The following is a 27,155-nucleotide window of genomic DNA, read 5'->3' as shown; positions in this document are numbered from 1 at the left end:
CTGCTTTCTGGCAGGCAGCATCATTCAAGTTTGACCTTCAGTGCAACTTCAACAGCACCCACAAAAAATCTGATTTAGTTATTAATGGCTTACTTTATTTACAAAATGATTTTATAACTGTATGTAGGGAACTAGGCTTTATAAAATAGTTTTATTCTCTATATATGTGGATTACCTTAAGATATGGAGACCCAAATTCTTCTTTGGTTTTATTTTACGGGAAAAACAACACACAGTCTCATCACGTGGCTTTGCGGTATTTATATTCCATTGCACAGATGTGGGCTACACAAATGAGTCACATAGGTGGTTGCTTAAGTTCCAAACATTTGTCTAAAATCTTCTTACAGCAGAAGCCTAGGATGTTGAGACGTCAGGCTGAAATCATACTCTAAAGTAGTTAAATGCAACACCGAAAGTACTGCAGTTTAGTTAAAGGAATATTAGAACTGGGCTCAAAGGCTAACAGACAAGGGAGCAGGGCTGGGAGCATCCACAAGTCAGTCACTGTGGTCCTTTTAACATATATATATGTGACAATTCCTTAAGTAACCCTTCCTCTCAGAACTGCAGAAATAACACATAAGAAGCCAGATAAATGAAATTATTCCTAGTATGCAAGCGCTATGGAGAAGCGACCTTTACCTAGGATGCCACACATTTGCTAATTCAAGTATCAAAGACACCACACTTAGAAAAAAGGTTTTTTTTGTTTTTTTAAGGATAATGGTTTTAATTGAATTAAATGAGATGAAAAGACAGTGAAGCCCTGTTTGCTACTTACATGAAAAGAAGACTTTAAAAAATAATCACTGCACAAAATACAAGGGGAGGGCTATGCTGTGGCTTTAAATTTCTCCCCACGATTTTCTTGACTGCTCAAGAACAAATTGAAGTCTCCACAACAAATTTGTTCTCGAAATGCCGAATGGCGAAACAGTTACTGGCTTCACGCTTCTGAATGCCTGTTTGGGAAGACAAAGGGTTTGGTTCTTCAGTGATGAACTATTCACATTAACTCTCAGTTTCTCTTTAGAGAAGTATGCCTCTCTACATCCATCCCCCAATTCCCGTACTTTAAAGCTGTTCTCCACTTTGGTGTTCAGACACCAAAGCAACTGGTAAGGGTGCTTTACAAACGGCTCGCAGATGTATGAGCTCGAAGGCTTGGGGAATGTTCTAGTTATGTGTGGTGCACACACACACACACACATACACAACCATGTGTGCTTGCAGAACTGCACACCAGGGCAGACGGGCATCATTCTATCTAACTGGTTTTAGAAAATTATGAACCAAGATAGTAACTTATATGTAAGAAACCAAGTGGTGGGTTTCAGATGACTCAGCAGCCTGAGGCGAGAACAATGTCATTACAAGTATGAGAGGAGGCCAGGAAAGCACTGTTACTGGTGATGTAATGCCCAAGAAATTAGACTGCAGTGTCACTGATGGCACATGCGGGCTTTGTGTTTTGTCACATACACTTTCGTTTTGCATTTGTAATGGGCGCATGCTGCCACTGTTACTGTTCAGGGGTAAGACAAGGTTAAGGGACTGGGCAAAGCTGCATGGTTCTATCAATGCTCTGAATTCGCCACCTCCATTTCTTGCTAAGTCACCTGGCTATGGCTGTCCTCAGTATGACCCAAAATGTGGATGGCCCTGTGAGAATTCAGATCCCTGAGAATCCAAGTGAAAGGCTGAAGAGAGATGCCTGGATAATGAGACCTCCTCTCTCCTGTGGTGGGGCCAGGTGGCGATGCAGGGTCAAAGCTGACTTTTCAACATGCAAGTTGATGGGGGGGGAGGGCAATCTCAAGGCAATGGCATTTAGTGCTGATTGACTTTTAATCTGGAAGAAGTGGCTCTGGGATTAACATGATTCTAAGTCCTGGGAATATGAGCCAAGCGTGACAACGTATCCCTTTCATTTCTCACCTAAGTGCCATAGGAACTATGCCATTGTCTTTACCTCTGATACTTTCTCTGCGTTGCAGCTTGTAGGTTTCCTTGTCATGACACAGTCGATAAATGAAGAAGCCCAGGTGATCCACATTTTCGATTCGGTCGGTAATCACCATGTGCTCATGAATAAGGTATGACTGGGGCAAGTAGGTTCCAGCCTACAGTGGGAAAATGTGATACAAAACTTTCAAAACATACACTCAGCAAACAAGAAAGGCAGACAAGGTCTCAGGTGATAGTTTTGCAAATATTTATAGATCTAGTTTTGGTTTTTGAACTGGGGTCTCACTTTGTTGCCCAAGCTGACCTTCAATTGCCGAACTCAGATCATTGTTCTCCCTCAACCTCCCAAGAAGACAGGACCGACTCCAGGCATGTGTCGCTGTACCCAGCAATACATACAGTTTTGTTACAATTCAGCCATGCCCAGCACTGAGGCATCAGAATTAAGTAGCTGGTTAATATTTATTTTCTAGTCCTTCGGGAAATTTTAAATGTGATGAAGAAATTGTTCTTAATTTTTAAAAAAATTTCCATTTTATCATTTACTATGTGCATGTGTACAGTGTGTGCATAGTGTCTGTGTGTGCATGTGTTATATCTGTGTGTAGTGTGTATATATGTATAATCTGAGCATGTGCATAGTATGTGTGTATGTGTGGGTGCAGACTGTCAGGTTTGCAGAGCAAGCACTCTGATCCACTGGGCTGTCTCCAGGCCAATTTTGAATGCTTTTAAAAATGTTCTTTTTTCTTTCTTTTTCCTGGTTTTTCGAGACAGAGTTTCTCTGCATAGCCCTGGCTATCCTAGAACTAACTTTGTAGACTAGGTTGGCCTCAAACTCACAGAGATCCACCTTCCTCTACTTCCCGAGTGCTGGGATTAAAGGCGTACGCCAAAACCACCTGGCTAAAAATGTTTTTACTTCAAAATTTAAAACATTAAAAAGAAGAAACAGCACAAGCGCCAGTTTTTTGTTGTAAAACCCTTGGCTACACTCCAGAAGAGTGAGCTCCAAGGTTAACTTTTCAAAGGGGGAATTCCATGACATAGTAAACACTTGATACCTTGATGTTAATAAGTAGCTCCAACAGGTTTCTGGGTGGCATAACGATGGACGTGTTCAGAGGAATCACATAGCACTTGTCCAGATTAAGGTCCAGATAAGCAGTGAGTTTCTGCAGAAAAGATACATCCCAGTCAGATCAGTGTACCTGAGATACACAGCTATTGGGCTCTGAGAACGCTACTGGCAAGATGGATGGGCTTTAGAACTTCTAAGTCACTTGAATCTAAGTAAGAACTGGGTGAGGTCAGCAGGAAAAGCCACAGACAGAGAGGTATGGGAAGGCCAGGCCTCAGAAGGAAAGGAACCTAAATCTATTTTTGTTGACCCCATGAGACAGTGCTCCACTGTGTGAACCAGGATGGCCTTCAAGTTTTGATCCTCCAGTCTCAGCCTCCCCAGTGCTGGCACAAGACATCGACTCTCCCCATCCTCTCTCTTAAGTAACAACTAAACCCTAGACACAAGAATTCAGCAGATATTAAAACTGCAAACACCCTGGAGAGCCTGCATGCTGTTCAAAATCCCGGACACACACTGGCTCACCTTGTTAAAGTCATGCACAATGTTGGCAGGATCACTGTCTGCAAACTCTGGGACAGGCACACTGATGAATTCAACCTCATCTTCCTCAAAGATCTTAATGTTCTCTTCGATTGTCTGGTAGCGAGCAGCTGGAGCATCTGCAGAGGGCTCGTTCAAGATGACGTCATCTTTGATATACTTCAGTCCACAGTAGTACACATCATCGGGCTGCAGAGTTGAAAACACCGCCTTTCAGCAATTCCGCAGGAGACGGGCGTTTAAGTGCAAGTCTCACTTAAGCTGCCACCGCTATCTAAATAGTATTCTGCTTACAAACTCCTACTTTTCAGCCAACAAGTCAGACAGTTTAATTACAGAGCTAACACATTCTTTATCAGATTCTGAAGTAGTCTTTAAAAAAAAAGGCCTTTCAGAAGGAGACAAGCAGCTGATTTCCTCTTTACTCTTCATGGTAGATAAAAACAGTGTGAAAGCTATCTGGTATCAAGCAAATCTGAGAAACTGCTCCTACCTGGGGGCAGTTTCTCACAGAACACATTCAGAAGCAAGTAATGCTTTCCTTTCTTTTGAGATAGGATCTCAGGTAGCCCAGGCTGCCCTGTATCTTGCTATATAGTTAAAGATTAAACTTTTGATCCTTTAGCTTCTACCAGACAAGTGCTACCATGACTAGTTTATGTGGAGCTAGGGGAATTATGCCCATTCCCACACACAAGTAAATATAGGTATGTAATAAACATATTTTTAAAGTATACTTACAAAAGACAGAGTATGTAACAAAACATTTCAGGACCAAATGTTCTCTCTTAACAGTGGAAATGCATATTATTTCTTTTGTATCTTATGCTTCTCGTAAGACAAAATGAAATAAAATACTATGTTTAAAAAGATGTAGTCAGAAGTAGTAATAGTACATGCCTATAATCTCAGCACATGAGGTGAAGGCAGAGGGATCAAAAGTTCAATGCTAGACTTGTCTACATAAGTCCATTTCAAAATAACCAAAAATTTACATTTACCCTATTAGTTCAGCAATATTTATCAACATGCCATCATCTTGAATAAGACTAAAAATGAGAATGGAGTTCATATAACCTTTGGAAGAAGACTTCAAAATTAGTTTAAAAATTGTTGACAAGTGTTTCTCCCTACTTTAAAACATTAAAACAGCTTAAAGTAGTCACACAAGATTTAAAGTAAATTTCTCCCAAGATTCCTTAAGGATGGGGGGTTGGGCAGACCATATCATAAACCATAATTATGTGGAATCAATGTCTTGACACAGAGAGAGTCCTAGGAGCACTGAGTTACAGGCAACTTTCCCAAAAGTGACGTCATCATTTCTGCAAGTTACCCACCTCTTAGACAAAGATCCATCTTGTACTGACCCAAACTGGCTATCCAGTGATGGGTCTGCCAACATTGTAGCTTGAATATCCATCCAAGTGGCAATTTACAATATATCTCTTTACTATCAACTATGGTAGGAAAATGAAAGTCTATTTTGAACATCCAACAACTTAAACTCATCTGCAGCATCTAAATACTGTCATTCTGCTTTCAATGATTATGTGCTTAATTTTCTGGTGACCGCACAAGTAATTAAAGGCTCCAGCCAGAAGGTATACTCTTAGAGCAAGATAGGGATCATGTTCTAATTCACAATGGAAAAGGAAAAAAAAAACCAAAGACCAAAACCAAAATTCCCAGACCAAAAAATAATTCTTCAGGAGCTGGCAAGACTGCTCTGGTAAAGAAAGGTACTTGCCACTGAGCCTAGTGATTTCAGTCCAATCCCTGGGACCCACATGGTAACGGCAGAGAACTGACTCTAGACTATCTCTGGCTATACCCCTTCCCCCATAAATACATAAATGTAGCAAAAGAGAGTTTGAGTATCTTTTTACAATACCTGAAGAGCAAAATACTTGTAGAGGTACGCGCCTCCGAGGATGACGCCAGCGAGCATGAATGCCAGTCCAAAGCACATGCACCAGCACCAGGCTCGTCTCTGTCCAACTGGGACCACGTCATCTGGGTCCTAGACCATGAAAAGGATAGCCAGTTAACATACAGAATCACAGACAGCTCAGAATTATTACTGAAGATAAAAACCAAGGAGTTGAGGCTCTGATCAAAACCAACCATGGAATGAGGAAGAGGGCCACCAAGACCCCTATGCCTCCGCAGATGGAATGGACAATGGTCCTCAGGGAGACTTCTAGGTGGAAGTGTTCTAACAATGTCTTGAGCAGTAATACAAACCACAATTTTTATTTTTCATACACAACTTTTGGCACTGTCTTCTAACATTTGAGAAATTCAGTAATCAACAAAACCTTGTCTTACAGTGTTGTAAGAGTGCATTACACAGCTTAGATATTTCCTAATTGGATCATTTATGGAATTGTTAGTCTTTATAAGTAGCTTATTGATTTCGTTCCAGATATAAAACCATTCCTAGCAATATACAAGAAAAGCTAACAGAACAGTAGCAAAAACGTGACAGGACACTGAAATTTCTTGGATAGACAGAATCTAAAAATCAGGACAAAGTTACTTATCTAAATTATTCTCCAATTCCGCCCCTACCTGAATCATTTTCTTTTTAAGAACTAGCTCTAAAACCCAATATGAACTACCTCATCAGAAAATGGTAGTTAACTGAGGTCTATATTATAGCACATATAAACAAGTGAGATAGAAAAACTAGTGAATGAACAAAAACACGCTGAGTCATCCTATTGGCCCCAGAGAGCCTATATGGCTCATGTGACAAGTCACTTAGGAATGTCCTATATTTCCTATTGTAAGATAAGAGCACATCTGGATTCTATTGGGCAAAGTCCAATTCCAGGTGGTGTAGCCTACAGGAACAATGTGAGGCTAGATAGATACACTCCATTGTTTTGTTGAGAGAGGTTCTTACCATGTAGCCTAGGCTGACTTTGAGTTGTAGCAATCCTCTTGCCTCTGCCTCCCCCTCCCCCTCCCCCTCCCCAGTGCTATGATTACTGGCATGTGCCATTACATTCACAAGGTAGAAAGCTTTATTTGTAAACATAGAACCTTACATTCAATGTCAGGTTCAGATCCAAAGCTGAGGGTGGAGAGGACTACAGGTAGTTCTCATCAATGACTGTGTGTGGGTATTTACATTAAGGAGCCTACTAAAGTGTAGCGTGGAATGGGAACGAGCCAGGATAACTTATCAGATATTCTATTAGTGGAAAGTTCTATGAATTCCACATCTTATGATAAGGTTTTATAGACCCCAACAAGAAAGCACACAACATTTGCCTGAGTTGCTTGACAGCATCGCAGGAGTCAAAGTATTCCGAGCACAATTACTCTCAGGGTGGGGAGAAGTGTGGGGGTTGGCATGACAGATGAAAATGGTCACTCTTGGCATTTGGTATCAGCTGCTCAGACAGCCAAGTATGCCCATACCCAAGCCTATCTGCCAGGCTCCCTCCTACGAGCACATACACGAATAGCTAAGGACCACGGGTGGATGCAGAGAAAGAATATGCAACCTCAGTTACAAGACACTGAGTTCTCGGGCCTTTTATCGTTTGAACTATGCAACAAACAATAATTCAGAAAAAAAGTTACACAAGTCTAACAGTTGTATTAGGCACCAGGAATACAGACTTGGCCAAGGAAAAGATGGGCTGGATCATTCTGGCAAATAAATATACAAAAAGAGCCAAGCAGGCTGTGTATACCTATAATCCTAGAACTTGGCAGCTACAGCCAGTGACTGCCATGAGTTGGAGATCAGCCTAGACTACACAGTGAAGTCTAGGCCAGCTTGGTCTATCATATAAAACCCCATCTCCCGTCTAGTAAGACACAAAATAATGTAAATATATGGGCTCTGGTAGGAAAAAGGCATAGAGCGTATGAGACAGATGAGTTAAGGAAGAGACTTCACAGGCAGAAAACAGGGCATGGAAGGTTACAGTACAAACACACATAGCCAGGCAGAAGACAATGTTCCAGAAAATGATATAAAAGGTAAAGAATGAATAAAATCATGAAGTCAAGATACAGGACACTGCCAGAGAGACCTGGTGCAGCTGAGCATTCAGTGTGGTGGGAGGGTTCCTAGGTGAAGAGAAAGAAGTAACTGGAACAGGCCACAGAGGGCCTTGGTATGGAGCTGAAGTCTTAAGTTATTTTAAAAAATCATTCCAGGACAGCAGAAGAGACTAATTTGTTAAAGAGCTTCACTTTAAAACAGTTCTTAGCACCTGAAACACGGCTTGAGAATAAAGACATCAACAAGAGTCTACTTCAGTAGCTAAATTACAGACCCAAGTCCATATACCATTGGAACTTCCTAACAGCTCTGATCTGTTTCCTCTATATTGCTTAGTCACTTGCTTTCTTACATTAGAAATTCACATAGAGATCGTATCTCTTGTTACTAGGCTAGACAGTTCCTGTGTTTATTCATGTTCATTTTGCATTCCTGGAAACTCTAAGCCACACTCGGCACTTAGTTATCATGCAGATAATTGATGACTGAATGAAGAAAGAGCTTGGCTGCTTAACTTTTCATGATTCACAAAAGTTGTATCAGCAGCCAGAAAGATAATGGAGGGGACAACACAATCATCTATGAAGCATAACAAACGGGCTATCGGGCAAAGGCAGTTAACTGCACTTAACCTAGTATCTGCTAAGGGCAGCCACGTGGAACACGCTGGGCAAGAAAGTCAAATGTGAATAAACCATGCTTCATACCACCAGCGCTTATGAATTAAAACAGGCATGGTAGATATGAAGGCCCACATTATAATTTGAGTAACAGACCAAGCATAAAGCAATTCAAGATAAAAGTTATTAAGCTGGGTCTGGTGGTTGAGAGACAGGAGAACTGCCACAAACTCAAAGCTTACTTGGGCTACATAGTGTGTTCCAGGTCAGCCAGGACTACAGTGCCAAAAAATTAAAGTAAAAAAATACAGAAAAAACAACAACAACCAAAATATCACAGAGCAAACCCCGTACACACTGTTGACTTACTAAAACTCACACCATAGCTTTTCTGGCCAGGAGTACAAAGAAGCTCACTATTGAAGCTGAATCTGATCTACTCAGTGCAGTACTTGACATCCCAGCCAGGACACAGATGACAATAAGCACAAGGCAGGAATTAAAAACAAACAACAAACAAAGGTAGACATTCTAACACAGTCAAATCACCCTACTAAAGATCAAGTATGAAACATATCAGTCCTTGGACAGGGTGACATAAGCCTGGGAAGCGAAAGGATCAAGGTTCAAAGTTGGGCTGGCAACATGGCTTGGTGTTTAAGAGCCTTGGTTATTGTTTTTGCCACGGAGTCCAGGCTCGGCTTCCAGCACCCACATCAGGTGAGTCACATCCATCTGTAACTCTAGTTCCCAGGGAGCCAACACTTCTTAGGACCTGGGGATCCACACGCGGTACCTATGCTGCCTCAGGCACGCACACGCACACACACACACACACACACACACACACACACACACACACACAATTAAAAATACTATATAAATTCAAGGTAATCCATCTTACCTAGTTTTAACAATGCTTAGGTTACATGAGAGCCTGCTTCAAAATACCAAAGAGGAAAAAAATAAATCACCTATCAAATAAGTATAGCATCATTGTTCAAATGTGTCCCAAACTAAAACATACCCAAATATTCATTAATTGATACACAGATTTCCATTTATCGCATCCATATTATGAAACAGCAGCAAGGGTCCTGTATTTTGTGTGTGCTTCAAGTATTTTATAATTTAAAAAGAGGAGAAGCCCACCACGTTTTTTTTCTTTACCCTAGTGCTTAAAATCTGCATTAGAAATCTCTTCATAAACTCCAAGTCTGCCTAAAATAAGGAAAAAAACCTCACAAACAAGCCATTCACCAGGGTACATAACTTTATTTAGCCTGATTTAACTGGAGACACAGATCTCCTCCCTCTACAGCACTGGAACTAGTGCACCTTAACTATGCTGAGAACTCCCACAGGTCCCACATAATTATCAGCTCATTAATCCTCCTGAAAGTCAAGATTGTAGCCCAGTTTATAAATGAAGACAGCAAAGTACACCTGGGCCTACTCCCATCCTCTGTAGCAGACAGAAATGGTTTCCAGAGCCTGGCTTGGTGGTCCAAGGCTTTCACTTCACCTTCTCAGGAAGCTGAGGAGGGTGGGCTGCAGTCAGAAGGCAGCCTGAACAACTTAAAAAAACAAAGACTGGAATGTGGTGTGGTGGCAGGTGGCAGGGTGCTCGGCCGACACACAGAGGCCCAGGCTCGATCTCTACTACACAGACATGGTTCAGTATTCTCTCTTGGGTACCACAATACTTTCTGGCTGGAATAAATCTTACCAGACAATAAAAACAAGATCACTTAACCATATCTTAGGCAAAACGAAGGCTAAACTGTGTTTTACTTCCATTAGTTATGAATTAGGTCATCTCAATCAGTTCCCTAAATGGACTTCCATCATAAACGTAGCCAAAATAAAATATAGGTTTAATTTTTTAAAAATTCTGTTTCATCGTAAATACTTCACATCCTTGCCATCTCTATTTGGACTTTATTTACATAATGAATGGAGCTTGGAGCCTTTTAAGAGACATTTTTCAAAGCTCTTCAGATGTAACGTCTTGCCTTTCACAGCAAATGCTGCTGTAGTATCTTGGAAAGTATCTCAAGTATTAAGAAGTACAGGGCAAGGCTAGGATGTGGGGAAGTGGAGAGAATGCTTGCCTAGCATAGTGAAGCCCTTGGGTCTGCTCTTCAGCCACCTGCATTAAACTAGGTGCAGTGGGTAGAACAGGGACCCGCCCACTGAGAGGCAGAGGCAGGAGGAACACAAGTTCAAGGTAACCCTCAGCCCCACAGCGAGGTAACACAGTAGACGCCTGTCTCAATAGATAAATAAATGTATGTCCAGACAGAGTCAGCCTGGATTGGGGAGACCTTGGCATCAAAATCCTAGAATAAAGAAAAGCAAATTTATATACTTAGTTCAAAACAGCATGAGCTACTACTGAGCCATCAGGAATAGATTACTACATTTTTAAATATTTTGGGCTAATATAGGTGAATATTGACAGGTATTACATAGTGAAACAATCCAAAGGAAGTCCCTTGGAGAAGATTTTGAGGGTATTCCTCCCTTGGGGTCTCTTCTGGTCTGGGGAATTTGTTCCCCACTTTTCCATAATAAATCTACATTTGCTCTGCTTAAAAGGTTTTTTTTTTTTTTGTTGTTTTGTTTTTTGTTTTTTTTGCTTTTCTTCTTAAAGTCAGGAACTAGAGGTTGGGTCCGTAGCTCAGCCCTGAGTACTTGTCTGTTGTTTTCAAGGTGTGGGCTCAACCCTTGATACTTCACTAATTCCACACTGCCCTGATGGGCTTGGTCTCCACACTTGGACATTTCTACAGCCTGAAGGATTTTTTCCTTTTACAGGTGTCATCACAAGACTTATCGTCATTCCCCTGTGAACTATTTCCAGAAAGCGTTATATGGTAAGATATTTACTGTATCACAAACCTTTGTTCACAAACCTTTTACAGAAACATGATTTTTGTGCTGTAACTATGTCTTTCCCAGATTAGCTGTAATGGAAAATACTTTCTAAAATAAATAATAAAAAGTAGCCCTAAACATGAGGGAAAAAAGGATTTTAAGCTGTTTTTCTTTTTTCCTCTTGGTATTAGGAACTGAACCTAGAGTCTACACCCTAAGCAAGCACTCATCTCCAGCCCATTTTTCTTTTCTTTTAAAACTTTTAATTTTGAGGGAGGATCTCACTCAGTTGCCCAGGAAACCCTTGTGTCTGTGGCAGTCCTGCCTCCATCTTCCGAGTACTCAGAGTTCTCAGCCTGTGCCACCAGGCCTGTCCACAGAGCTCTAGGACTTAGAAGATGGGAGATGCTGTGCTCGCTCGCTCGCCAGCTTCCCCATCAGTAGAGAAGCATCAAAAGGACACACCCGGTGGTGATCTGTCCACCACACTAGCATCAGTTAGCAAGAGCATCTGATGTAAGGAGCTGAACCCCAGGCTGAGGGGTGAATGGTCTTTTAAGGACAGCAAACATTCCCGGACCTACTTTCTTCTTCATTCCCATCAGTATATAAATCCTGCTTCCCAGCTTGCTTTTCAAACAGGACTGTGGTTGTCTCAATTAGTAACAAAGTCCACCTAGGAATGAATATTCATCCCCGTTGACACATAAACAGGAAGTAGGCTCCCAGAGCTGGGCATGCGCTGAGAGGAGCAGAAAGCTGCCCTTTGCCTTTAGGTGCCACAGTTCAGAGCCGCCTAGGCCAAGTGAATTAGTATTGAGCTGAAATTAGGCAGCACAGCACCGTGTTGCTTGGGAGTTATCGAATTAGTCTATATTTAGACTACGGTAGGCTAAGAGAAAGAGCACTTAGTGGCAGTGCTGATGTCGACAACACAGCTTCCCACTAACACATCTGGTTTTTTTGCTAATCAATTCTACAATATACAATACAGAAAGAAAAATAACAATTTAAGCTATTGCATAACAATATAGAGAAATGTATAAAATCTGGGCCAAATTAATTAGCATCTTATAAAATGAGCACATGCTTAAGGTTAGACAAGCAGGTCAGAATTAAAGAGAAATAAAAATCTCAGTAAGCCTGTAAAACAAATGCATCGAGTACTGGAGCACCCCAGCCAATTCTGTATCGTTAGGGGAAAATAGGGTAGTTGATGCAAAGTAAAATAACATGAATTTATGAGTAACTTCAAGCCTATCGTTTCCCCACACCATTTAAGATCTCCTGCTTTTTCATAGTTGAAAGAGGACCATCATTCCTCTAGTATTTATTCACTCTCTGCTTCCTGAGCTTTACCAGTGATAGCTTAGGAAGCAAGTTTTAGTAGACTTCCCAGTTTATAATGCAGAGCTATAGAGTATGCAGAAATGACTGGCAGGTGTTTTGTAAGCAACATCACTTGCGAGTTTTATCTGTTGTTAGCAAAACAGCCTCTCCCAGGAACAAATCAGCCAGCAGAAACAGGTTTTTCCCTCCTACCAGAATCTGACTGTTCCGAGTAACACTATCTTTATAAAACCTTCAAGCATGTCACAGATGGTCCACCACTATCTAATTCATCATGAAACCGAGAGTCAAGACCAGAAAAAAGAACCAAGCCTATGCCCGACTCACATTTTGTATAAAGGTTGGATTTTCATGAAAACACAGTAAAATAATTTTATATACTTACATTAAAATGCAAGCAATTCTATTTGAATGCAGAACCTTTGGTAATTCTAATTATATTTTGAAAAATATAAAATTGATTATATTACTTGTTATCTTACTGAAAGGCTGGAATAAAACCCAAGGCCTTATTATACTCTTTACACCCCTGGCCTACATCACCGATCTTATATGAAATAACTGAAATGTGAAAATGTATAGACATCTTCCATCTGAGTTTGGAAACTGTAAAGTTAAACATAATGACTAGGTAGCTGGCACAATGGTATAAACAGCTGCAACTCCAGCACTTGGAAGCCTCCAGAGGCGAGAGGACCTTGAGTTTTAGGAGAGTCTATAACACATGGCAAGATTTAAAAAAAAAAAGTAGTAAGTACTAGGTACTTAGCCACCCTTAGGAGGGTGGGTACACTGGCCTCTCCTCGGTGGCCAGGTAAGAAGCACTTTTGACTCAAGGCTCAGCTGTCTGCACTGAGTGCAGACATCACTGGTAACAGTGGAGGGACCAGTCTGTCAGCTTGTGACTGTGATCCTAGCACAGAGATCAAGTCATTCTCCACTGGGCCTTGATCAGAAACCCAAAAATAAACCAATACACTCAAAATGAAATTAAAAGTCGGTGCAAATATTTGATCTTGGATCCTTATACTACCGTCCTTCTGGCTCTTGGACCCAGGGGTGTAATTGTCTAGTGGAAGCAGAACTGACACTTTGGAACACACTGTCAAATTCACAAGACCTGGCTGTTCATCTAGTGTGTACAGGCTAGTTTATGGAAGGCTCCTGCAATCATACACACACTGGGTGAGACAATAAAGGAGAATATTCAGCTTGCCACATTTGAAAATGAATCTGGAAGGGCTAGGATATAAATGAAAGGCTAGGCGTGGTGATGAAAACCAGCACTCAGGAAGCAGAGGCTCATTGCAAGTTCAGGGCCAGCCTGGGCTACACACCAGGTCCTAGTCAAGCCAGGGCTCCACTTCAAAACACTGGCAGAACAGAAAAGCAAGAGACAAGTGAAAGGTATTCACTGAAAAGTAAAATTCACAGCTGGAGCAGTGAAGGCAGAATGCCATCTTCGCCATGAAGCCAGAAATCCTGGCTCTTCAAAGGGACGTCAGAGGATGATGGCCCACTTTTCTAGGTCATCTTGTCAGGTCTTAAATTAGTGCCAATAATCCAGACGGTTTCCATTATTATCCATTATTAATTATCATTAGGCCTATTGTTAGTGCAAAGGGAATATTCTAATTAAACTTTCAAAAGCTACAGTGATGGCAGAGTTGAAAGTCCTAATATTGATTTTCAGCTAATGTTTATCTTCTGCAAACCCCACGAAGTGATGGTAAAGGCAAGGCAAACGAACCTTCACTCACACAGAATGGAAATGATCAGCAGCAGAGTGCTACCAACGATGTCTCCTAGAGGGGCAGAAAAGCCTCAGACATCACAGAGGGCTGACAAGAAGCAAGTGAGGAAATGCACGGAGAACCAGAACAGCAGCAGACCAGGAGACCAGTGTTCCACAGCACCCAGGAACCACAGCTGAAGTAGAATTTGGTACCAAACTATCAATGGAACAAAAGCATCAGCTGGGAATGTGCTGCCTGCAATCCCAGCACTCAAGAAACTGAGACAGACAGAGTAGTGGGACTGTAAGGCAAGCATGGACTGCATCATTCTGGGCCAGTCTAAGCTACAGGGAGGGGAGAGGAGGGGAGGAGGGGAGGGGATGAGGGGAGGGGAAGAGAGGAGAGGAGGGAGGGAGGGAAGGAGGGAGAGGAAGAAAGATGAGATCAGCATACTCAGATATTTTTATTTTTAATCAGATTTTTTATTTTTAAAAAAAGCACATAAAGGCTGGGCGTTGGTGGTGCACGCCTTTAATTCCAGCACTCGGGAGGCAGAGGCAGGCGGATCTCTGTGAGTTTCAGGACAGCCTCCAAAACAATACAGAGAAACCCTGTCTCAAAAAACAAATAAACAAACAAGCAGATCAAATGCATGGAAGCAAATGCAACCCAGAATGGCCGACTCTCCGGTGCGCCAGAAGATACAGAAAGGCAATTAGACCATTGTCAGAAGATAAACTATCAAAAACTACCTAGAAAATTTAAGTTGAATTCTTTCAAGTGCCAAGAAACAATGATCAAATTCTGACAAAAGAAAGTTTTAGGGCTGGAAAGATGGCTTGATGGTTGAGAACACTGACTGCTCTTCCAAAGGACCCAGGTTCAATTCCCAGCATCCATATGGCGACTCACAGCTGTCTGTAACTCATGAATGTGGTGCACAGACATATGCAGGCAAAACATCAATACCCAAAAAATAACTAAAACTTAAAAAAAAGGACAAAGATATTATACAAGAAAGGAAGTACAATGCAAATTATGCACATTACTCTGGTGTAAATAGCACTTGTCAAGTACAATAAAAACAGAGGCTATCAATTTAGCAAGAAGTTACTACGTATACAAAGAGAACAGATTATGTGTGTAGTGAAAACACACACACACACACACACGCTAACCATATCCATCTTTCATTTGGATACTACCAATGAGTAGTATTAAAACCAGAAGCTGGGCATTGGTGGCACACGCCTTTAATCTCAGCACTCGGGAGGCAGAGGCAGGTGGATCTCTGTGAGTTCGAGGCCAGCCTGGTCTATAAAGCAAGTTCCAGGACAGCCTCCAAGACAATACAGAGAAACCCTGTCTCGGGAAAAAAAAAAAAAAAAAAAAACAGAAAAATTAAAAGTAACCTTTGGAAGTAACATGAGAGAGCAATATAAACCAGTATTTATAGTCATTGTTATCATCGCCCCTCGGAGATCCACAGTCCTATTATTTTCCTAATGAAGCTAAGATGCTGTTTTCACTTTCACTCTCTCTAGTGGGCAGTGCAGTTTTCCACAAGCTGAAGACGTGACATCTTAACCGAGAGCGGATATGCAGACTCCAGCTGTCTTCTGTCCAGCTGCTCACTAAACACCGCACAACTCCAGGAGCCTGACTCTTAAACTGTTGGAGTTGTTTGGAAACGGCTGTTTATGCTAATGTTGTAAGTGTATTAACCATTTATTCTGTCTTCTTTCTAATATAGTATATTTTTACATAAAGTCTACGGAATGCAAAAGTTCCTTGGGTTATGAACAATTTTTAACATTTACCAAAGAGGTTCTGAGACCAAAATGTTTGAGAATCCCTGACTCAGAGAAACATGCAGTTCCCGTCACCATGTACAGCTGGGCAGTGCTTCCAGCATGAAGATCCCAGAGTGTGCTCTGCTCAGCGAGGCCACAAGGCAGAGTAGAGTGGCCTAGTGGCCAAACTGTAATAAGAGACCAGAAGTGTCTAAGAAGTTAACATGATGGCTTCTGATTAATTTAGGGACACTGACATTACAATAGTGATTGCCTCTCAGGAGAAAAGGCATACTGTAAAAGAAAATAAATAATTTTCACAGTTGTCAGCAAAATTCTTTCCACACCGACTGGGGTGTTAGTTCAGGTAGATACATTTAAAATGATCTGTCACTCAAGAGTTTAAATTTTACTGTGTAACTGCACCATAGCCTCTAAAATGTGTTCCTGTAAGAAATTGCAGGGCAATTTACATTTTAAAACTAAATTAATTCTTTTGGTACCAATTATGTACTAGAGAAATATACATTTTAAAATCCTAATTTTTTTTATGTTATCCAGAACAACAGAAGTGTCAGTGTAGTACTGTTCTACAACCGACACGAGGTAGGGGCATACAGGACAGTATCCCAGAAATAATATTCCAGTGTTGGACTGGCTGCCAGAAGAGGGCACATGATGGATGGGACAAGAGGAGGCTTCTGAGTCCTATATTCACTGTGGTGCCGACTGAAACAGATGCAGAGACCTGAGGTGATGTAGCCAACACAGCACTTGAGAGAGCAAGGCAAGGTTCAAATCTAACCTACAACACTTGAGTTTCCATCCCTGAACTGCACTGATGCCCAAGCTAATGTAATCCCTAGCCCCATTTACTGAGGGTACCAGATAAAAAGCAGGAATACCATTTTTTTATTCTCTTTCCCCTAATCATTAAAAAATGTTAAGTATTGTTCGAGTTCTTATGCCATAGAAAACAAAGCAGTATATCACACCTGCGCAGAAGAGTCAGTCTTTGCTAGGTTTGGTCCATGTCAAGCCATTAGTGTTTCTAGCTAAATTAGCATATTAATTTAAATGAAAATCCTCATTTGCCTTTAAAACTGCAGTATCACAGGGTATTATGTGGATTGCTCAGTGGCAGAGTGTGGGCTTACTCTGTGGGTCCTGTAACCAAGAGATAACTGTCACCACCAGCAGGAATAGAGACAGTCGCCCTGATTTTTAAAAATGAAAACCAAAGTCTAACTTGTTTACTATGAAAAAACTCCAGCCTTATCAATTCACCTTCTTGGGTAATAATAGGAGCTGGGTTTGCCATGCTGTTTAACATGCCTAGCTCTGATCTAGCTAAAACTGGTGGGAGTGGGGACTTTTTAACACCATCCAAAAAGCAAAAGCAAGGAAAATTAAATGAATAACAATGACCATCTCTCAAAGTCACCTCCTCTGGTTTAACGGAGGATCTTTTGGATACTGAAGTGATTTAAGCAATTAAAGTAACAACAAGGACTGCCGAGGCATGGCTAAGCATGGTGGTGCACGCCTGTAATCTTAGGACCTAGAGATGGAGCCAATAAGAATGCCGTGGGTTTGAGGTCAGTCTGGTCTATATAGTACATTTCAAGCTAGCCTAACTCACAAAGCAAGTCTCTACTTCAGAAAGCAAGAGGAGAAGAGAAAATGAAATAAAATTAGCCATTTGGTTTTTTTATGGTAATGAATTTTAACCAGGCACAAAGGCTCAAGCCTGGTGTCAGGGCGACCAGGAGGCCAAGGCAGGACGAGGGCATTGAGTGCAGGGCCAGGCCGGATTACAGCCTGGATCAGCCTAGATAACAGACTTGAGACTTATTTCAAAAAGTTCTAAATATTGCAATCATTCTTAAGAAAAGACTTAAGTTTTATACTCACCATGAAAAACAATGTCTAAAAACAATTTGGCACTGAAAGTTAACGAATTGGAGCCAGGTATGATAGCATGTTTTTAGTTCCTGCACTCTGGAGACAGAGCCAGTAGTTCTACATGAGTTTTGAGGCCAGCCTGGTCTACATAGTAAGTTCCAGGGGAGTCAGGACTGCACAGTGTGACCTTGTTTCTTTTTTTTTTTAAAGAAAAAAAGATAAAAAAGGTTCCAAATTTGAATATTAAAAATATTAAATAAACCAAAGTTTATTCCTTAAGACATGGAATTCAACTACCTTGTTGAATACTTCTGTAAACAAAAATGTCTATATGAGTATTTCAAATTCATATCTGAATCTGTCAGCACTTTCCAGATTGAGGAGCAGGGTTAACTACAGGCTCTGGGCCAGCCTGGGCAACAAGAGTAAAGTCCTATCTCAAAAAAAAAAAAAGGTTCTAATGCTACCCATATGCCAATTTCTCAAATAAATGTGATATGTAATTTAAAATTGCTAGAATTAACAAACCAGACATAAATTTTATCTCAACATTAATCTTTCCTCAGTCATAGTCACATCAGCACCAAGTCATGAATAACTCCAGACAACTGCGTGCATGGGAAGATACAACAGGAAATGCAAAGTTAGGAGATTGACGCTGGCACTATAACTCAATTCCAATTTTCCTGTTTGGGAATAAAAGTCTATTATCAGTCTAATTTGTCCTAAGATGAGACAACTATTGTTCATAGCTTTTCTTTTCAAATCAATGAAAAGACTTTAAAATATATATATATATATATATACACACACATCAGAGCCAGGCATTGGTGGCACACGTCTTTAATCCCAGAGCTCGGGAGGCAGAGGCAGGAGGATCTCTGTGAGTTCGAGACCAGCCTGATCTACAGGAGCTAGTTCCAGGACAGCCTCCAAAGCCACAGAGGCTCGAAAAAACAAAAAACAAAACAAACAAACAAAAAAAAATCAGTAAATTCTTTAAAGTGTTCATTCAATGATTGGTAGCACCCCAAGAGCTTCAAGCTTTTGAGAATATGGGGTCCAAATACAGAAAAAAAGAGAAAAACCATAATAAGTAGAGAGGGTCAACATCATCATCCTCCCCCCATGGAGTTCTGTTTTAGTATTTTTTTAAAGTTAGCACACCGAGTAATGAGATCCACTTTAAGTGGAAAGTTTTAAAATGGATGTCCTTAGGGTACTTTGACAACGTAATCATAAACCTTGGTTGACCCTTCCTCTGTCTAACCTGCAAAAGACTATCTATCCACTGTGAAGCAGAGTGAGAGCCGCGATACCTAACTTACTCAGAAACAGAGCTCATCGCAAGAGGCCCCAGTATCAGCCATTTTCTAAGACATTCAGATAATCATCACCTTTGTACTGAGAAAGGTGAAGTCCCTTATCTTAACAGGTAGTAGCTATGGCCTGAATCCTTTGGTGGGAAAGTCCTTAACTCCTCCTTCAGTCTCCAGGCTCTAATTAAAGTGACACATTTAGGGCTGGAGAAATAGCTCAGGATGGGGGTGTAATGCCCTCATCAAGCCTGTACCAGGACCCAGGTTCAATTCCCTGGACCACGGAGTGGAACTCTTGCCAAACAGTTAAAAGAGAGCACATTTATTTTGACCCATTTCTTTGTCCAGGATGACCTTTACTAACACGGTGTCACGCAAAGTAATCCAAGAGGCTTTAATCCAAACAAGAATTCAGAAAGCATCACCTTTTCAAGAAAGAATGCAGCTTTTGAAGCCACTTCAACTATCTGGGTTATGGGTTCATGAAACTGAATGTCTCAGATTACGGCCTCATACATTCACTGAACACATTAAATATACCTATATCATAAATGTGTTTTGGGATTTTTCTGGTTAAAAAAATACTGCTATTGACATAGGACTCTTAGGTGGTAGGGCTGAATTTCACAAGTTCTTAGAGGTTGATGGTTATGCCAAGGACAGTATCTGGCCTTGTCCACCCAGGAAACACCCTGGCGTTAACTTGTCCTCCAATGGAACAAAGACAATATGCAACCTCGCCCAACCTTAAATGCCAGTGTCCCAGCAGAGATGGACAGAAACAATCTATCTGTGTCCCAGAATAAAGCAGTCCCTTCAGATACCCATATCCTCTCTGAAGGCCAAGACCTAATGAATGTAAACGCTTTACTTCCCTAGCCAGGCATGATGGCACATGCTTGTCCCAGTACTAAGACTTTGCAGGCCAGTCTGGTCTACAGTGAGTTCTAGGACAGCCAAGTCTACCACTCTATAATAAACTTCATAGGCAATGAGATGCACTCTGGTTAAAGAAAGCCAAGTTCCCAGTCCCTCTATACATCTACACGTGTCACTGAATGTCTAGTCATGCATTTCATGTCCTTCCTCTACTCCCTTAAGCCACAAAAACACCAAAACCACCAACAAAACTTAATCTAAATTATTAAATCATTCATTAGTCCTGATTGTGAACACAGAGGAAAATCAGAAGGCATAAACTAGGATCCACTCAGTCATTTTGTGACAACTCAATGTGGTCTTCGCTCCGGCACCCACGCTGTCCATTTTGTTGGCTCTGCCACACTGCCTCACAAGCAGGCTGCCAGGCCGTCTAACGAATCAAACGAGTTTTCTGAAGGCTGCTATTAAGGGGGGGGGGGCATGAGCAGCTTCTGCAGCAGGAACTGTTGCTTACTCTGAGAGCCTGTTTGATTACATAACCCTCCCTTCTACTTGGTCCCTTTCCGTTTAGCTGCTGTCTCTTAGTAGGACTCAAGGGATGTAACAAACATGGAAGAAGAAAGGAACAACTGAATTTTATTCGGGGTGTGGTGGAAGATGAGTGCAATCTCAACACTCCAGGAAGTGGAGACCGGAGGATCAGGAATTCAAGGTCAACATCAGCTATATACCAAGTTCAAGACCAGCCTGGGCCATGTGAGACACTGTCTCAAAACAAAAACCCCACACGGCAATTGTAATTATTGCAAAAATGCAATTATATAATCTTAGCATCTTCACAGAATTTTTAAACTGAAAGAGTTCTTGCAGACCATCTGGTTCTATCCTCTCATCTTATAAAAAAGGAAAACTGAAATTTAAGCAAAAAAAAAAGTCAAACAGTTATATCGGGGCATATCTGGGACTTCTGATACAGAAACAGTATTTTCTTTGGTATTTGCACACACACAACAGCTTCCCAAGGTTCAAAGGAAGCTATGCGCACAAAAATCAAGGACTGCTGCCTGTACCATAGTGTATGCATATCATTTCAAAATGACCTTTGTCCCACAAATCATGGTACTATGATTCTTTGCTGTGTCTGTGCCTCTAAGAGCTTTGTGTCCAAGAGGAAAGGTCTCGGAAGAAGCCAAGACTGTCAACAGGAAAATGTGGAAGAAAAAAAATCACTCAAACTAGATGAGATAGTGCAACCAAAAGAAATAGCTGCTGGAATTATAGCTACTGCAAAGACAAGGCTGAAACCATAATGAAGCAGTGGAACTGCTTCTAGAAGGTTCTCTGCAGGGAAGAAACAGAAGATGGGAGCAGTGTAAAAGTACAGGGATGTATATTACATAAGCCAGTGAGTGACAGGAGTGACCGGAATTCTTATGGCACAGGATAGTGGATACCAGAGGGGTAATCCTCAAGCACATAAAAAAGAAAAAAAAAAAAAAGCTGATCCATGGTTAAAAGCTTTTCTTTCGGAGTTCTGAACCTGAAGGAATTTGCTCCTACCATAACCTGACCAAAGGAAATGCCCCAGGCAAAACACACTAAGGCTAATTCTGTTCCCAGCCCAGGCAGTCGGACAAGGTGGTTGCCACACAGTCCGGCCCACAGGAGCAGGAGCACAAGAACATTATGTAATCACTCCGCAGCTCTGAAATGAGATCCGAGGCTGGCACCGATGTCTGCCCTTAAGTAGGCTTTGCCTTTACCCTTCCTACCTTCATTGTGGATAAATAATTGTCGTGCCCCCCCAAATGGCTTCCAGCTGGAAAAAGAAATAGTTTTTTTTTATATTAACCAATTTGGCTGTGATTTATATGTGGCTATAGAGGAACACGAACCCTCACGTCTTAATCCCAGGATTTTTCCTTGGACATAGAGATCAGGGAAATTAAGACATAAAAGCAAAAAGGATAGAACTATAAATAGTTACTTTGAAATAAGAAAAATCATGGTGAGCATATAAGAAATCCTAAGAGCCTGAAAATAAGTCCACTTCTTCATAATGACAAGTCTAGTTCAAACCTGCTCAGCAAAGTGAATTCTGAGTTTCAAACCTTTACAACAGTGGGATAAAGGGCAGAGGAATGACATCATTGATCCTTTCTTAGAGTGGGAGGGGTTATATTTTTAAAATGTAAACATCATACACTTACACAATAACATTAAGAACGTATATTTGAAGCTGGGCATGGTTGTGCACACCTGTAATCCAGTACTTGGGAGGAAGATAAAGGAGGATCAGGAGTTGAAACCAGTTTGGGCCAGATAAGACTCAAGTCTCCACAAACAAGGACACTGGCAGGGGGTGCTGCTGTGACTGGGTACCTGACTACAGACCTATTTGAGATAAGATGTGCATCTGACAAGGGGATACGATAATTTGCTATGGCAATTTCACCTGTGAACTCTAAACATTGTCAGGACCAAGACTGTTTGCCCTGGCTTCAGGAAGACAATACTAAAACCAGAACCTTTAATCCTTTTAGGGAACCAGCTCACTCTTCCTATCTCAAGGAAAGGCAGTCTTTTAAAAATCAACCCGATGTTTGCTTTTAGCTGGAACATTTCCAGAAAACAAGTACAAGCCACCCAGATTGTCATTATTCTAAAGAAATTTACAGGACATTATTGGCCTGTTTCTTAATAGCAATTTTCATTACATCATTTTTAAAAAGCCTTTACTACTTGTACCAGGGACACAAATGATTGCTTCTAAGTCAAAACTAAAACTACCTAAGTGATAATAGGTATTGAAAAGTATTAATGAAGAATTAAGCAACATCTACAGTTAGTATCTGTAGGTATAGAATGTCTGCAGCCTAAGACGTGGCAGAAGAGAAAAACTTAGGAGATAATTCTGTTTAAAAGAACATTATTGTAGGCCACTTAATTAAAAGAGTGAATTCAGCCTCAGCGTCACTCACGATCATTTAATATTAACTGGGTGAAAATAGGGTGAAATTTGGAGGCACAGGAGTAAATTCCGACTTTGAGATTCCAGGTTTCACTTTATCAGTAGTCCCCCCAACAAAGACGCAGATAACATTTAAAAGTCAGCCGTTGGTTACACGGGAACAGCCACACTAGCAATTACTTTCACCTGGAATATTTGTTACAGTAATAAAATAACCAGCCAGAAACTACTCCCAGTTTACTGCCGACCTCTCCCCTCTTCAGACCCCAAAGGTGAAGTTCACCTGCCAACACCGAAGGCCGTTTGTAGGAAGGGAGTTTGTAAAAGAAAAGGCTTTTAAAATTAAAATGCTTACAGTTTCTGGACTTAGTCCAAGTGCTGTTCAGCCTAGAAACGAAAGTAGGAAACAACAGAGGTTTAGGCTTGTTATGATGTCAGCCATTTTAGACACAGTATTTATACTGGAAGAAAGTGCCAAACTCGGTGGTGGCGGTGCCAGTCGCTGCAGGTCCCCAGGCGACCAAGCCAGGTGCAAAGCGGCGGGAGCTCGCACACCTGTGCAACTGTCCCTGCGGGGGTCGCCAGGGCGGAGACCCCCGCCCCGCCCGCTACACACGCACGACGGTACTCGCGAGCGGAGGGCCGCTCGGGCACCCATCCCTTCCGCGGGGACCCCCGCCCGCGACCCCAGCCCGGACCTTGCAATCCACCGCCACGGCATCCGGGGGGATGATGAGCGCCTCCTCGCTGCTCTTGGGCTCGTCCTTCTTGGCCTCCTTCTGGGCCAGCGCCGAGTTGAACGTCACCTTCACCATGGTGCGGCCTGGGACGCCCTGCGGGCGGCGGCGACGAAGGCTAGGGTCGCGGGCGGAGGGATTCCGGCTGCGAGTGCAGCCGCGTCGGCCGAGCTCAGGGCGCGACTCTTCGACGGAGAAGCGGACTGCGCGAAAGCAGCAGCAGCTCAGAGCAGCCCGGTGCCCGGCCTCGCTGCTGGGGCACGGGCGCGGGGCGGGGCCAGGAGGGGCGTGGCTCTAGGGGCGGGGTCTTGCGCGGGGCGGGGCCTGGCTCCACGCCAGACCCTTCCTGGCCCCCGAGGTCCAACTGGAATCGAGCCAGGCTTTGTGGAGGGCGCGCCTGCTTGAGCTGGGACTTGCTGCCCCTCTGGGCTGCCTGGATTTTCCGGTTCTGAATTCACTTCCCACTAGTTGACCTCCAGGGGCCCGGTGTTGCAGGTTGATAAGAAAATGGGGTGAACTCTGCTGGTTGGCTGTGTAGGATATGTTAACCTCTGATAGCCCCCAGAGTCTCTTCAATTGTGAGCCCCAAAGGCTGTAGAATTTTTGTGTGAGAAAATAAAAAAAATCTAAAAAAATAAATAAAATAAAAACTCTAGTTTACTCATTTCTTAGCAAGTGACTCAGTAGAGAATAGGAATATTTGAATCGTTGTGCCCTGGTGATCTGACTTATCTCCCACAGACCTCACCCTTAGGCGTTGCCTGACGGACTAGGTTGGCCTTTTCTTCCTCCCTCCAGAGGTCAGTGCCCGACCTAACCAAGTCTGCATGCCTAGTCCCAATCTAATGACAAGGAACTCTCTTCGGTCATTTGTATTCCTGAAATCCCACACTGGTAACACAAAATACAGCAACCATGCTCATTTGTAAAAACAAGTAAAAAACAAACAAAAAACCCATATGTGCACCAGGGCAATCTGTGGTTTGTGACAACGTACTTAGGATGAGTACTTATTTTCTTAAAAATAGAAAAACTTCATTGAAGAGGTTTCACTTATGACTGACAGAAGACACTTGTCCATACGCCTACTTGGTTTACAGCTGTGTCAGCAGATGGTCCTTTGGTCAAATGGTTGATCCTGAACCCTTCTGAACACCATCATCCTTGTTCACCAAGAGTTGCACCTGTCCGGCCAGGAGGCTCCTGCTGTGTCACTTCCGGCCTAGGTAAACCTTGCAGGAAGCTGGGTTCTTGAGCACTTGGCTCTGTTCAATGAGAGATCTATGTTTTAAAATCTCCATAGAATTCTAGATCTCAAATCCCTGACAAAACTGCTCTTGAGAAGAACCTAGGCTGAGAAAGAAATCCAGTGTAGCTCTTGAGTTTTCTTTGGTGTTTGGCGATTCTGGTCAAAATGAAATAAACATGAGAAAGAGCTGTGTTCCAGCTCTGACCATTTTCACAGTAGCTATCTGCACGATTGGTAGCAGTGTATTTAAATTCCGTCAACTGGAGTCACTTGTCCGTAGGGCAACCATGTAGTACTCAAAATGCCAACTGGCTTTTGAAAACTGGAATGTAGCTGGGTGCGATGCCAAACATCTTTAGTCCCAGCAGTTTGAAGGCAGAAGCAGGTAAGTATCTGTGAGTTTGAAGCCAGCCTGGTCTACATAGCAAGTTCAAGGCCAGCCGGGGCTTCATAGTAAAACCCTGTTTCAAAACAAAACTGCAACAACAAAAATGAAAATTGGAACCTAATACCACAGAGTTGACTACTGCCCCTAACTCCCTAGTTTCATAGATTTCCCAAGGCATTATAATTGAAGACCAAAGAATTCTAGAAGCAAAACATAGAGGACAAAATTACAAGTTACTTGAACTATCTTAATATTTATCCATGCCCGCATGTGTCTATGTGTACCGCATGTGTACTTGCGCTTGAGGAAGTCAGAAAAGTGTGTCAGATTCTCTGGAACTGGAGTTACAGGTGGTTGTGAGCCACCACGTGGATGCTGGGAACCAAACTCAGGTCTTTTGGAAGGGTAACAAGTGATTTTAACCTCTGAGCCATCTCCCTAGTTCCATATCTTCTTTTAATTCTAGAATTGAGTAGAACTCCATTCTGTGAAAGAGGAGGTGAGGGGGTGGTTGGTTTCATAACAGAAAAAAAAAACAAGCTGAAGAAAGCAGATTCAAGAAACACAGAAAAACAGGCTGTCATTTCACAGCCCATTGGAGGCAGAGGCAAGGAAGCAGAGCAATAGAAACAGAGCTAACTGATTAATATTAGGTCAAATATGCTACTACTACTACTAAAGACTATTCCTGAATTGGTCGGTCCTGAAAGATGACCTTCAGAAATGAGTTTTATTTGACATCAAATAGTAAGTCTATTAAAAAAAAAAAAACAGGGCCTTACTGGGAGGAGACTTCCCTTTCAAAGGGAGCCTGGCACTTCCTCAATGAGGGTAAGAAATAGAAGGAGAAGGGAGAGCTTGCGTGAGAGGCATGGCAGGGAGAGGTCAGAAGAGCTTCTTCAGAGGCTCTCGCCAACGGTGTTTTTGAGATATCCCAGGGTAAATCCCAAGAACAAAGGAAATAACAGACTCTTCTAAGTTTCCGGTGGGTGGTGGGAAGTTTTGCATCATGCGATTTAGCTCAACATATTGGACATGACAAAGAGCATGGAGGACTCCTGTACCAGTTAGGACCACAATAGGGGGTTCCTGTTAGGTATGAGAGTTTCTTAACACTAGGTGGTTAGGCCTGATCTCTTTAGGCTGCATGATTTTACCTGGTAACCTCTTTCTCTCTCTCTTAAAGGGTTTATTTCCTTTTTTGGGGGGGGGTAAAGAAAAAGAGGGAAAAGGAAAAAAGTTCATTGTTCATTAACATGTCTGTCAGAATAGGCCAGTTGGAGAAACTAGGACTGTTGTATCTTCCATCCTAATTTCTCGGGGTGTTCCCATGGTGACATGGAACTTCCCTGTAAATTGACTCCATTTTGATTTTCAGTACCTTTTGCAGGCATTTACTCTAAATAAGGTTTTCATATAACTTTTGAAAAGAAATGCTTGTTTGTGGATGGGAAGATGGTGCCACAGTGCACAGACAGAGGTCAGAGGATAACTTGGAGGAATTCGTTCTCTCTTTCTATCAGGTAGGATCTAGGATTGAACATCAGGCTTAGTGTCAAGTACCTCTACCCCCTAAGCCATCTCACTGCCCCTCTAAATTTTTATAAATACCTCTGTTCTGGTTAGTTTTTACTGTCAATTTGATTCAACCTAGAATCACCTGGGAATTATCTAGACCAGGTTTGACTGTAGGGGGTTGG

At 42.1% G+C, this 27,155-nt stretch overlaps 1 protein-coding gene across 2 annotated transcripts; it reads right to left on the bottom strand.

Annotated features, from left to right (window-relative positions):
- Nucleotides 1-246: 246 nt before the first annotated feature.
- Itm2b (integral membrane protein 2B) lies at nucleotides 247-24,077 on the bottom strand. 2 transcript variants are annotated; one of them, XM_021227686.2, is made up of 6 exons: nucleotides 23,780-24,077; nucleotides 5,493-5,621; nucleotides 3,581-3,808; nucleotides 3,036-3,146; nucleotides 1,976-2,126; nucleotides 247-965 (listed from the first exon to the last, which is right to left on the bottom strand). In XM_021227686.2, the coding sequence occupies exons 1-6, from the start codon at nucleotides 23,894-23,896 to the stop codon at nucleotides 880-882; spliced, it is 822 nt and encodes a 273-aa protein (XP_021083345.1). In that variant the 5' UTR covers nucleotides 23,897-24,077; the 3' UTR covers nucleotides 247-879. The 2 variants fall into 2 exon arrangements, with proteins under 2 accessions (XP_021083345.1, XP_005071028.1); XM_005070971.4 differs by having other exon boundaries at nucleotides 3,581-3,787; nucleotides 23,780-24,075.
- Nucleotides 24,078-27,155: the final 3,078 nt, after the last annotated feature.

Source organism: Mesocricetus auratus, unplaced genomic scaffold (genome assembly GCF_017639785.1).
Source record: "Mesocricetus auratus isolate SY011 unplaced genomic scaffold, BCM_Maur_2.0 Super-Scaffold_2245, whole genome shotgun sequence".
NCBI lineage: Eukaryota > Metazoa > Chordata > Mammalia > Rodentia > Cricetidae > Mesocricetus > Mesocricetus auratus.
This window is presented reverse-complemented; position numbering and strand designations above follow the sequence as displayed.

Bases quoted from the DNA above. Each gene is read 5' to 3' on its own strand.
- Itm2b (XM_021227686.2), bottom strand. From the start codon at position 23,896: ATGGTGAAGGTGACGTTCAACTCGGCGCTGGCCCAGAAGGAGGCCAAG. The intron at 2,127-3,035 runs GTATCAAGTGTT...TTCCCACTGTAG, and splicing joins AGCTACTTATTAACATCAAG to GCTGGAACCTACTTGCCCCA. The intron at 966-1,975 runs GTAAAGACAATG...CTTCCCAAACAG, and splicing joins ACGCAGAGAAAGTATCAGAG to GCATTCAGAAGCGTGAAGCC.